Below are 12,171 nucleotides of genomic sequence, written 5' to 3'. Positions count from 1 at the left end.
GCTACGGGGGTACCTAAAGCTCTCCGCATTCCAAGAGAATGTCTCTGGGCAGCAGGCAGAGGCTCAGAGCTGCCCCGAGGGCTGGAGGCACCCAAAACCTCCCCGCTCCGTGGTTAGGCGGGACTGTACACGCAGGGCCAGCCGCGGCCAGGCTGGCCCGGCCCGGCCCGGCAGGGCATAGCGGTGGGGGCCGGGCAGGGCCCCGGCAGACCCCTGCCCGCCGCGGGCCCTCCCCCGAGCTGCTGGCCCAGCCCCGGGGGCCGGCCGGCGCTGGGGCGGGCTCTGCGGGCCGGCGGCGCTGCGAGCTGGCGGCGCCCGGCACCGGCAGCCCCGCGGGCACCGACGGCGGCTCGGCGGAGTGGCGCGGGTCGGTCGCGGGGCTGCCGTGGCCCCGGTGAGTGCGGGGTGCTTCGGGGGGGGTGCGGACAGGGGGAGGTTGGGCTCAGGCTCCCAGCACTTTGCTGGAAACTGCCCGAGGGCGTGAGACGCGGGGGCACAGCCCTTGCCCAGGAGCGGGCAGGCCGCTCGCCTCCCGCGGCACGGGGCAGGGAGCTTGAGAGTCCGACGGCCGCACTAAGGGGGGCCGGCACCGTGGCGACCGGGCTCTATCAGTCTCCCGTGCCGCTCGCCGCTCCCCATCCCGTCCCCCGCCGGCCCCTGTATCCCGCACCCCGCGAGTCCCCCAGTCCGGCCCCCGATGGCGCGGACCGGCGGGCGGGCGGGCTGCAGGGGGGAGCGCAGCTGCCAATGTCACCTTCAGCCGTGCCGGCCCGGGCAGGGACAGCCATCCCGGGAATCCGGGCGGCTTAAGGATGGGAGCGCGGGCTGCTGCGTAAGAGCCACTTGAGCCCTGCTGTCGCCTTGCGGAATATCGCGTCCCCTTATCATCCCGCGGCGTGCTGTTCACCCCCTCCCCCGGCACGGCCACGCACCCCTTCGCTGCCGGCCATTGCCGAGCCGGGATGTGCTGCGGGGTGGGTGTCCGTCCACCCCTGTAATGCAGGGTGGTGGAAAGGGGTGCCTTAACCCGCCTGCCCGGCTCCGGTTGCTGTCAGCTCCTTATCCAGCCTCTTCTGTGCTAGCACCTGTCGTGGAGCGGCATGGGAACTTGCCCCCCACCGTCGGCCAGGTCAGCCCCATCACATCGGACGAGGAGTACCTGAGCCCCCTGGAAGAGTTCCCCGAGTCCGGCACCCCCCAGCACCGACCAGCCATGAAGTTGCAGCCAAGAGCCGAGCATGGGGCTGCCCGTGGTTCCCCAGAGAGCACCTTCAAGACTTCACCCACCTTTGAGGTAAGATAACAAATCCCCCAGGACTTGATAGAGGGATACAGTGCCCTGTGACTGCAGTGCTGTGGTCGTCAGTGCCAGGAGGTGCTGGGTCAGGTCTTCCTACTCCTTGATCTGATGTGGGGTCCTTCCAGCACCTGGGCAGGCTCCACTCCACCAGCTTCCCTGGTATTCCTGTTGTGATAGTGGACAGACAGCGCTGGGTGCAGTGGTGGGGGTGCATGGTCCTGTGTGCAGGTGGTTCTCGCTGCTCTCTGACCCCTCTCTCCCCAGGTATCTTTGTCGGACCAGTCGGTGCTGGAGGGGCAGGATGTTAGCATGAGTGTTCGTGTCCGTGGGGAGCCCAAGCCCATCATTTACTGGTGAGTCCTGCCGCTCTCTGGAGTCACAGCTGGGCAGAAAAGGAGCGGATAGGCACAGTGACCTCTCAGTTTGGGGATGATTAGCATGGAGCTCTCATCCTAAGCAGGGAGTGTTGGAGAAGGTTTTTTTGGGGACACCCAGGCTGGGTGTGCAGGGCCAGATATGACCATGATGTTCTGCCTCTGTCTGGAGCAGGCTGAGAAATAGGCAGCCAGTGAAGTATGGCCGCCGGCACCATGCAGAGGAGGCAGAGGGAGTGCGGGGGCTCTTCACACTGCACATCCTGGCAGCGGAGCACAGTGACACTGGCTTCTACACCTGCAAGGCCGTCAATGAATATGGCACCAAGCAGTGTGAGGCCAAGCTGGAGGTCAGAGGTAAAACTCTCTGAGTATATCACCCCAGAACCTGAGGGGCCAGCTGGCTCTAGTGCCCTGCATGAGCTGTGGGGAAGGGGCCACTGCAGACCTCCCCAGTGGTGCGACATAAGCAGGGGACAAGCCAGCCCACTCTGTGGTGGCCCAGGCAAGGAACAGGAATGTGGAGCTGCGTGCCTGGGGCTGTCCACAGAGGCTGGCCCTGCAGCAGAAGGCAGGCTGCCTTGCTGTCTCATCCAGATGTGCAGTCCTGGGTTCCACCTATTGCCTGCTGTTCCAGAGCCCCACTGATCTGACCCAGACCCAGCTGCTTCTCACAGCCCAACTTTACCCCACATGCCCGCACACACCCACTTATGGGGTGAAGTGCTGCCTCTGGCAGGGGCTTTTCGCCTTGGGGGCTCTGTAGGAAACATGTCCTCATGCCCTGCAGCTTGCAACCTCCTTGTCTCAGGCTGCCTGCAAGCTCTGTGCCAGGCACAGGGCAACTTGCAGGGGTCCCTCCCTGCCCATTTCCAGCAATGTCCCATACGCATGGGATTTGTCCAGTCCCCTTTCCTTGCTATTGCTCCCCAGCCCTGCTGTGGTCCTCCTAGGACCCCAAAGTAAGTGTGCAGTTTTGAGGGGGTGAGGGGATAGTTGGGACTGATAGCCAGGCTCTGCCTGGTATCCCCAAGGCCAGGGAAGGGGCCTGTGGGGATGAGTGATGCTGCCTCCCTCCTCTTGCCCTTTGCTGTGTGCGCCCTGCTCTCCCCAGCCCTCCCTGCTGATGGCTGCCTGAGCCTCCCTGAGCTGTGCCGATCCCACCCCGGCCTTGGCTGCACTGCTTGTACGCTGCCGGGATGATGCTCCCAGCCTACAGCAAAGCGTGGCGGCACGGGGGTGGGAGCAGAAGCTATCCCAGTGTCCCACAACTGGCAGGAGCTGGGCTGCAGGGGTGATGGCCTTACCCCAGCCCCTCCTGGGGGGCTCAGCAGATGGCTCCGTGCCTTGTTGCCCACTTGCACCCCTCGTGCCGGCGCTGGCATGTGTGTCCGTGCCGGTCCCGTCGCTGCTGCACTAACCCTTCTGCTTGCTGACTGCGGTTTTTGTCTGTACGCAGGGGGAGTACGATAAGGGGGTGCATCTCTCAGAGCCGCAGCTGCGGGGCTCTTAGTTGGACACCTCTTAGGCAGTGGACCTCACCTTGTGTTATTACCTCCTTCTCCATCCGCCGCCTCGTCCTGGATGCACCGCGGGGACGCGCGGGCCCTCGACTGCGGGCAGGGGCTCGCCAGATGGCCGGGGCAGGCGTCACTGAGGCGGGGCGGGGGAAGCAGCAGGGGAGCAGCAGGTGCCCCCTCAGCCGGGCCAGGGTGCCCATATGATGCTGTCTTGTCTCTTGCTCCATCCGTTTGTCCCTGTCTCCGTGTTCTGCTGCCTCTTTCTTGCTGCCCAGGGAAAGGGAGCAGGGAGCTGAGCCCACAGTTGCCGCTGTGCTGGCCAGGGCTGTAGGGAAGGGGCTGCAGTGCGGTGGTAGCTCTGTGACAGTCACCTTGAGCACGGGAGACAGGAGACCCCAGGAGCCCAAAAGGGAACACCCTGAGTGAGGTGCAGGGGGGAGGGAGAGGATTGGCCCCTTTGGCTTCACGATGGCCACTCAGGTCCCAGCTTGGCCACCAAGACATGTCCCTTTGTAGCCCCAGGGCTTGGGTCCCTCAAGAGCATCCCTGGCTGTGGGTCTCTTCTGCCCAGGGAGGGGGCTTGATGGGGGGGTGGGCTGCGAGGCCGTGACCCTTTTTTTTTGTAGCTCTAATAAAATCTGTTTGGTAAAGCGCTGTGTGGTGTGTTCCTGGCACGGACACCTCCCTTCACCCCCAGCCCCCTGGCTCAGCTCTGCTTTCCACATCTCACCTCCCATCCCACCCTTCCCTGCTGCACTCCCTGCCCGCTGCACCAGGCCCCCTCCCTGCATGAACCACTGCCCTGCATGTCCTCCCATCCATCCCTGCTACCTCTCATGGTTGCTTTTCAGTTGCTGAGATGCGTCTCTCTCTTTCTTTCTCTCTCTCCCCCCTCCCTGGGCAGCTCGCCCTGAGTGCCAGTCCCTGGCCATCGTGGTTCCCCTGCAGGACTTGGTGGTCGGGGCGGGGGAGCTGGCGGTGTTTGAGTGCATGGTGGCCGGCCCGCCAGACATGGACGTAGACTGGCTGTCCCGGGGCCGGCTGCTCCAGCCTGCCCTGCTCAAATGCAAGATGCATTTTGATGGGCGCAAGTGCAAGCTGCTGCTTACCTCTGTGCATGAAGATGACAGCGGAATCTACACCTGCAAGCTCAGCACTGCCAAAGGTAAGCGGTGGCCATGCAGGTCCTCCAGGGGGATTCTTGCCCAGGGCTTGGCCCTAGGGGGGTGGATTGACCCCCCTACCCTGGGCTCAGGGTTCTTGTCCCCAGGGATGCAGCTGTGAGTAATGGAGGTGGGGTATAGGGAGTGGTTGGTGCCCCAAGCGCTAGGAAGATTTCTCTGGGAAAACCTGGTGTACATCAGTTCTTGGGCTCCAGCACCCTGAGCCCTGCAGCTCTGTCCCACCCCACTCCACTCAGCTCCTCTTCCAGCATGTATATGACTCTCTGAAACATAGGATGCATTTGCTCCATGGCTGCACCATGTGGATGCGGGCCTGGAGTCCAGCTGTCCCTGTACTCCAGCTTCACAGCTTCTGGCTATCCTGCTCCAGTACTGATGTGTCTCTGCTGGTTTGGGAGGTGGTGGGGAAATGGGCAGGGAGTCAGGGCTTCCCAGCCTTTTCCACCAAACCATTACTGGTGGCAGTTCAGCAAAATTTGCATAGGCCTCCCTCCCATGGCTCTGACACACCTCTGCCTGTGCATGCTGCCCACAACACTGTCCCACACAGAGTCCACTCTCCTGCCCACCTAGGCAGCAGGGCTGGCAGAGGTGTTGCAGGAAGAGAAGCATTCCCTGCACCCTGCAGCTGGTGCCTATGCAATCTGTTATGAAGGAGGCTGTATGCCTGTGGGGCTTTGAAGGTGGCAGCAGTTTGGGGCTCAGGGAAGTGAGGGTGTGCCTGAGAATGGTGTTGCCCATCCTTACTCAGGGTGGGTAATAACACTGTTGTTGTAAAGTGGTCCCTGCTGGAAATCCTGTCACCTGGAGCACCCAGCGTGCTCGTGCCCCTATACTGCTCCTTGGATGCTGCATGTGCTGGAACTACTCGCTTAAGCATGGCTGCCCTGTCCCCAGGGGGATAGGCTAGCTGTGATCTCCTGCCCTATGGGGAGGACAGGGCATCCTCCCACCCCAGCTTGCTGCTGCCACCTGTACTGCTGTGCAGAGAGGAAAGAGGTGCCTGCTGCCATCAGAATCCCAGCCCTGAGCATGGGACCTCGCACACATTTGCACCCTGCTGCCCTGCACAGGGACAGAGCCTGGAACCTCACACACCATGTATGGGCTCAGCCCCCACCATGTATGGGGGATGCTCACCCACAGCCACACTGGTTGCTGGGTTGCAGCTGGGGTGGTGTCACAGGCTGCCTCCTGCCCTGCACAAGCATGTGCTATGGGGACTCACCAGTGCCCGCTCTCCTCGCAGATGAGCTGACCTGCAGCGCCCGGCTGACAGTGCAGCCCTCTGTGCTGCCCCTCTTCACTCGCAAGTTGGAGGATGTGGACGTGGTGGAAGGGCGGACAGCGCGTTTTGTCTGCATGATCAGTGGGACTCCCCCTCCGACAGTTACCTGGACTCACTTTGGTAACCCCCAAGCTCAGAGAGCTTGCCAAGAGCCCTGCAGGGAGACCTCATCTCCTTGGGGGCTGCACCCAAAGGCTGCACCTGGCTGGGACTGGAGGGGATGCTGCAGCTGATGCAGTATGTGTCTCTGCACAGGCCTGCCAGTGCAGGAGGGGGAGAACGTGCGGATTCAGCAGGATGGAGGGCTGCACTCATTGGTGATCGTGCACGTGGGCAGTGAAGATGAAGGGCAGTACAAGGCAACCGCCAGGAACACCCATGGTCAAGTGGAGTGCTCTGCTGAGCTCTATGTGGAAGAGCCACGGCCATCTGCAGCCTCCCAGATGTAAGAGTTGGACAGTCACTTCCCCCTGCTTACTCCCCTCTGGGACTTGGTATACAACAGGCTTATGCACAGTCTAGGGCCGGGGCTGAACTGAGGGCACCACACCATGCTCCCATCATGAGCATATGTGGGCTCTTGCAGCTCTAAGCTGGAGAAGATGCCATCCATCCCGGAGGAGCCAGAGCAGGCGGAGACAGAAACAGAGTGCTTCACCATGCCTGATTTCCTGAAGCCACTGCACAACTTGGACGTGGTGGAGTCAAAGGAGGCCGTGCTGGAGTGCCAGGTGGCCGGGATGCCCTACCCCTCCATCACCTGGTACCACAATGGCTCCCGAATTGACAGCACTGATGACCGCAAGATGATGCAATGTAGGACTCCTCGTTGCCTTCCCAACCCCCTGGGGCTCCTCTACATGGGGTGGGAGAAGGGGGAACACCCTTGGAGGAGGCATCACCCCCCAGACCTTTACATCCATGAGGCAGGAAGGGGAGCTCTCTGCTGCCTTTGCTGGTGGGGTCTTACCTGTGTCCCCCTGTTCTCCACTAGATAAAGACATCCATCGCCTGGTATTCACGGCTGTCAGCCACGCACATGCTGGTGTCTACAAAAGCGTCATTGCCAACAAAGTGGGGAAGGCCACGTGCTATGCACACCTCTATGTCACCGGTAAGCAGCCGCAGACACCACTTGGAATGTGTGGCCACCCACAGCCACCCAGCCAGACTGTTCCCCAGTATTGTTGGGAGGTCCTAGGGAAATAGGATCACAGAGCAGTTTAGGTTGGAGGGGACCTTAGGAAGTCTCTAGTCTAACCTAAAAGTGGGGCCAACAGTTCATTTCTCATCTTGTGGGATGGACCACTAGGTCATGCATGAAGTTTGCTGGCAGTATCACTCCCACAGGCGCTGGCAGCCTGAGCCCCACCAGAAAACCAGAAACAATTGATGGCCTCATCCATCCCCTCACCCAGTATCTCCCAGACCATGAGGCAGATGCCCTCTTGAGCTGGGGCCGTGGCTATGCTTATATCCTTGCCCACCTCCCCATGCAGATGTGGTGCCAACCCCCCCAGACGGGCCCCCCACTGTGGCCTCAGTGACCGGAAGAGCCATCACACTGACCTGGAACAAGCCCAAGTGGCTGGACGCTGCCATAGGTAAGGGGGCAGGGTATGGGCAGGAAGATGGCAGGGGGTGGGCAATGCCATGATAGGGCACATAGGGGTAGCTCCACGCCAGGGGCTCTGCACTGACCCTCTCCCCTTGCAGACCCCAACTCGGTGACCTATGTGGTGCAAATGCAAGTGCTGGGCACGATGCAGTGGGTGGTGCTGGTGACCGGTGTGCAGGACACCACCTACACAGTGCACAGGCTGACCAAGGGTGCCCAGTACCTCTTCCGTGTCATCACTGCCACTCCCAAGACCAACAGCAAGCCCTCCCCGCCTGTGGGGCCCGTGCAGCTTCTGGATCGGGGTGAGAAGGGCAGTGGGGAGGGATTGGGTAGCTGGGGTAGAGGTCTCTGTCCTTTGTTGGGTGGTAAACTGCCCAGGGCCGGGTGGCGTGGATTGGGCAGGGGTTGGTTAAAAGGCATTTGCAGGTCCCTACCTGGAGGAGGCCCCAGTGATCCTGGACAAGCCAGATGTAGTATATGTGGTAGAAGGCCAGCCAGTCTCCATCACCATCACCATCAACCATGTGGAGGCTACGGTCACCTGGAAGAGGTAGGACATGGCACTGCACCTTGCTGCCTACCCCTTCCATATGCACCCCACAGGATGTATATAGAGGGACTTCCACCTCTCCATGCAGACCACTGTGTGTGTGCATGGGACTCCTTGCCTGGGGCTGGTCTGGGTGTGCACACAAGAGTGATTGTCCAGGGCTCTGAAGAGTTGTGGGAAGGGGTTGTGGGGTGCTATCTGTGGGATATTAAAAGGCAAGGGCCATTGAGGAGGCAGAGCTAGTAATGGGATGTGAGCACTTTGTGGGGGCTGCAGGGTGGGAACTTGGGCTGGCTGTGAGTAAGGAGGTGGCCATGGTGCTGTGGGGCAGGATTCATCAGTGGGGCAGTGGGTCTGCGTGTGGAGCTGAGATGTGACAGCTGGTGTGCCTGCAGGGCCGGGCAGGTGCTGGGGGAACTGGAGGGCACATGTGAGATGATGATGCCAGATGATGACCAGCACTGCCTGCGGCTGCTGCGTGTGGGCCGGGGGGCTGGGGGGCTGCTGGCCTGTGAGGTGAGCAACCGCCATGGCACTGCCCACTGCACCCTCCGCCTCCGCCTCGCAGGTAGGTGCCCCTGCACTGGGGGCCAGTGTCCCTCTGCTGGGGGGTGTCACCCTATGGTGCTCCCAGCCTGTATTCTGGGGGAGCAGGCATTGCCCTGCAGGGTGACATTGCCCCACGGTGCCCATGTGCCATGGGGGCACAGCCCGATAGCACGACACTGCTCCTCAGTGCTTCACACTCACATGTTATGGGTATGCCTATCTATAGGGTGGTAATCATGGGGATGAAAAACCATGAACCATGTGTTGGCACTGCTGCCTGGTGTCTCATACCCCTATCTGACCTGGGCAGAAGTGTCCCATGAGTCCCATGACTGTGCACATGGGGAGGCAGTGCCTCACGGTGTCCTTTAGTAATATGCCATGAGTGGCAGTGCTGCAGGGTGTCCCACCCCTGAGTATAATTGGGAGGCACTGGTCCCAGTGCCTCGTAGCCAAGAACCATAGGAGACACCTCTAACAATGCCCCACATCTGTATGTAATATGAGATGCATTACCACAGTGCCCCATGCCTGTGTGCTGAGAGTGGCACTCTCCCACAGTGCCCCACTCCAGTGGGGAACTGCCAAATGCTGTTCTAAATGCCATTGGTGGTTTGCCCTGTAGAGGTGTCCCACTTCCACGTGCATTGGAGTGACACTACCCCATGTCACTCCATGTCCCTACCCCTACTTGCAGTGCTTCGCAACTATACACACTGTGCCAGTGGCAGGGGGCTGACACTGCCCCACAGTGCCCCATGCCCCATCTCTTGGCAGAGGCACCACGTTTTGAGTCCATCATGGAGGACATTGATGCCCAGGAAGGGGAGACACCACGATTCGCTGTGGTGGTGGAGGGGAAACCGCTGCCGGATATCATGTGGTACAAGGTGGGCTGGGAGCCCTCAACCCTTTCCTGAACCATATTCCCACTAGACCCACACACTTCACTGCCTCTCCTGGGTTGCTGCACTGGTGGATGTGTCCCATGCCTTACCCATAGGGAAAGGGTGGTGGGAGTTGGTCAGGGATGGGACAGGATGCCTCCAACACCCCTGCCACCCTCAGGATGGGGAGCTGCTGGAGGAGAGCAGCCACCTGAGCTTCGTGTATGAGGACAATGAGTGCTCGTTGGTGGTGCTGGGTGCTGCCGAACCTGACAGTGGTGTCTACACCTGCACAGCCAAGAACCTGGCTGGGGAGGTCTCCTGCAAAGCAGAGCTGGTGGTGCGGGCAGGTATGGCTGACTGGCTTCCCAGCCCCTGAGGGTAGAGCCTGGGTATCTGGCTTGCCCCTTGCAAGCGCCTTTCCTTCTTCCAGCCCAGCCCACTGCTGATGCTGCCATGGAGGAGGATGCACTGCACAAGGCACGCCGCCTGACCGACTACTATGACGTGCATGAGGAGATTGGGAGGTAGGTGGCTGCTGGCATCCTGGGGCACTGCAGGAACTGGGGTAATGGAACCAGGCTGCACCCTGGGGTTCTGACATAGGGGACTAAGCTCCATTATATGCCAGATTCTGGTGTGCTGGGGCTCCTTTCAGCTGTCAGTGGATGCTCCTGTGCCAGTTAAGGGTGGGGACCTGGCATGGTCAGAGAAAAGCCAAGCTTGGGGTCTCTGTGACCAGTGGATTGTAATAGAGAGCTGCTGAGGCTGCAAGCAGCTCCCTGCAGAGTGAATGCCTGTGCCAGATTCTCAGGGGAGGTGGAGGTCTCCTGCTCACCACCTTCTTATCCTCCCTTACCCCTACTACTGAATTGCAGGGGAGCTTTCTCTTATCTGCGGAGGGTGACAGAGAAGAGCACCAGGCTGGACTTTGCTGCCAAGTTCATCCCTGGGAGGACCAAGGCCAAGCAGTCAGCGCGGCGGGAGATGCACATTCTCTCTCAGCTGGACCACGAGCGCATTGTCTTCTTCCACGATGCCTTTGAGAAGAAGAACGCCGTCATCATGGTCATGGAGCTGTATCCTTTGGGCACTACTCTATGGAGGCACAGCAAGGGAGGAAGGGAGACTTTTGGGGGGAACAGGCAGGCAGAGTGGGCGCAGAGGAGCTGGGTATGGGGTACAATGGAGCATGGAATTTCTGTGCTCCTTGACTAGGGCCCAGCTGCTCTGAAGAAGAGCTGCTGGACAGAATGGTGAGGAAGCCCTCAGTGTGTGAGTCGGAGGTAAGTGAATGCTGTGGGAACAAAGTGATGTGGAAGGGAGGGATCCTAGGGACAGTGGGGTCTGTTCCAGCCTAGATATGCGCAATGCTCATTGTATCAGGCTACTAAGGGGGCCACAGCCCACGTTGTCCTCTGTACAGGGCCAGTGTGCAGCTGACTCATGCTCGGGCTGCCCATTCTCCTCACTCCATCTCTTGCAGGTCCGGTCGTACATGCGGCAGGTCCTGGAAGGGATCTGCTACCTGCATCAGCACAGTGTCCTGCACCTGGACATCAAAGTGAGTGCAGATTTGTCCTGCCTGGTGCCTCCACTGAAAGGCTTCTGGCACTGGGCGGGGAGTGGTCTTGCTGACAGGGAATATTCATTCCCTGAAAACCCCCTGCCTCCTGCCAAGCTCCCCTTTGCTCTGCACTGTCCTGTAGCCAGAAAACCTCCTGATGGCAGATTTGAGCAGCGAGCAGATCCGGATCTGTGACTTCGGCAATGCACAAGAGCTGACGTCTGAGGAGCCACAGTACTGCAAGTATGGCACCCCTGAGTTCGTGGGCCCTGAGATTGTCAACCAGACCCCTGTCTCCAGCGTCACTGACATCTGGTAAGGGTGGCCCTTGAGTGGTCAGTGGGCTCCCTCCCATGCCGGGAGAGACTGACTGGGCACCCTGAAAGGCTTGTGAAGTGCAGTAACTGTGTTCTCCTCTCTGCAGGCCTGTGGGGGTTATCGCATACCTCTGGTAAGTGCCCTGGTGTGTCTTCACAGGAGGGACACCCTTTCCACCCCCTCACCAGTTCCAGAGCTGAGGCTGTGACCATGCCCATGACTCCTTACAGACTCAGCCTCCTTCCTAGCTGCTCCTACCTCTGCCCTTCTCATAGCACCAAGGCTGAGGTCTGAGGTCCTGTCCTCAGTCTTCTGTACTTGCCATGCTGTTTTCCATGCCTCCATGGCCCCAGAGATGGGGTCTGGGGTCCTGTCTTCAGTTCTCTGTATTTGCCATGCTGTTTTTCATGGCCTCAGGGCACAGTGACAGTGTCTTCTTCTTGGCAGCCTGACAGGCATCTCCCCCTTTGTGGGGGAGAATGACAAGACAACGCTGATGAACATCCGCAACTACAATGTGGCGTTTGAGGAGAGGATGTTCCAGGGGCTCACCCGGGAAGCCAAGGGCTTTGTCATCAAAGTGCTGGTCAATGACAAGCTGTGAGTAGGGTCCCCTTCCCTATCCCCTGTCCCTTCACCATGAGCTTTGTGCTCAAGGGAGGGTGGAGATCCCCATGCATTGGGGTACCCCAGGGCAAGGCTAGCTGCATGGGTGCAGCCAGAACCTGCAGCCCTTTTTCCCCTGGCCAAAGCCCCTGAGCCTGGGTGGTTCTCACCCAGTGGTGTCGGTTCACAGGAGACCCAATGCGGAACAGACCCTGGAGCATCCCTGGTTCAAGGTGAGCCTGGGCTCAGACCCAACGTCAAGACGCCACAGGGTTCCCTGAGCCTGCTGCAGGCTTCAAGGGACACCATTGTTCCCCCACCCCACAGACACTGGCCAAGGGGAAGGTCATCAGCACCGACCACCTCAAGCTCTTCATCTCTCGTCGTAAATGGCAGGTGAAGGCAGG

At 60.2% G+C, this 12,171-nt stretch overlaps 1 protein-coding gene across 1 annotated transcript in view; it reads left to right on the top strand.

Moving 5' to 3' along the window:
- The window catches only part of SPEG (striated muscle enriched protein kinase), a 38,157-nt gene that overhangs the window by 18,256 nt on the left and 7,730 nt on the right, over window positions 1-12,171 (top strand). The window contains 23 exon segments of the mRNA XM_079311602.1: window positions 1,083-1,294; window positions 1,565-1,653; window positions 1,850-2,031; window positions 4,099-4,359; window positions 5,628-5,786; window positions 5,922-6,111; window positions 6,253-6,482; window positions 6,661-6,780; window positions 7,166-7,270; window positions 7,383-7,589; window positions 7,714-7,837; window positions 8,233-8,405; window positions 9,164-9,276; window positions 9,455-9,623; window positions 9,707-9,800; window positions 10,152-10,352; window positions 10,499-10,559; window positions 10,760-10,837; window positions 10,983-11,155; window positions 11,265-11,291; window positions 11,606-11,758; window positions 11,955-11,997; window positions 12,092-12,160. Of these exon segments, the coding sequence (XP_079167728.1) occupies window positions 1,083-1,294; window positions 1,565-1,653; window positions 1,850-2,031; window positions 4,099-4,359; window positions 5,628-5,786; window positions 5,922-6,111; window positions 6,253-6,482; window positions 6,661-6,780; window positions 7,166-7,270; window positions 7,383-7,589; window positions 7,714-7,837; window positions 8,233-8,405; window positions 9,164-9,276; window positions 9,455-9,623; window positions 9,707-9,800; window positions 10,152-10,352; window positions 10,499-10,559; window positions 10,760-10,837; window positions 10,983-11,155; window positions 11,265-11,291; window positions 11,606-11,758; window positions 11,955-11,997; window positions 12,092-12,160 (3,233 nt within the window).

The sequence above is a fragment of the Erithacus rubecula genome (assembly GCF_903797595.1).
Source record: "Erithacus rubecula genome assembly, chromosome: 8".
Classification (NCBI taxonomy): Eukaryota; Metazoa; Chordata; class Aves; order Passeriformes; family Muscicapidae; genus Erithacus; species Erithacus rubecula.
Note: the sequence above shows the minus strand (reverse complement) of the source record. Positions and strands in the feature narration are given on the sequence as shown.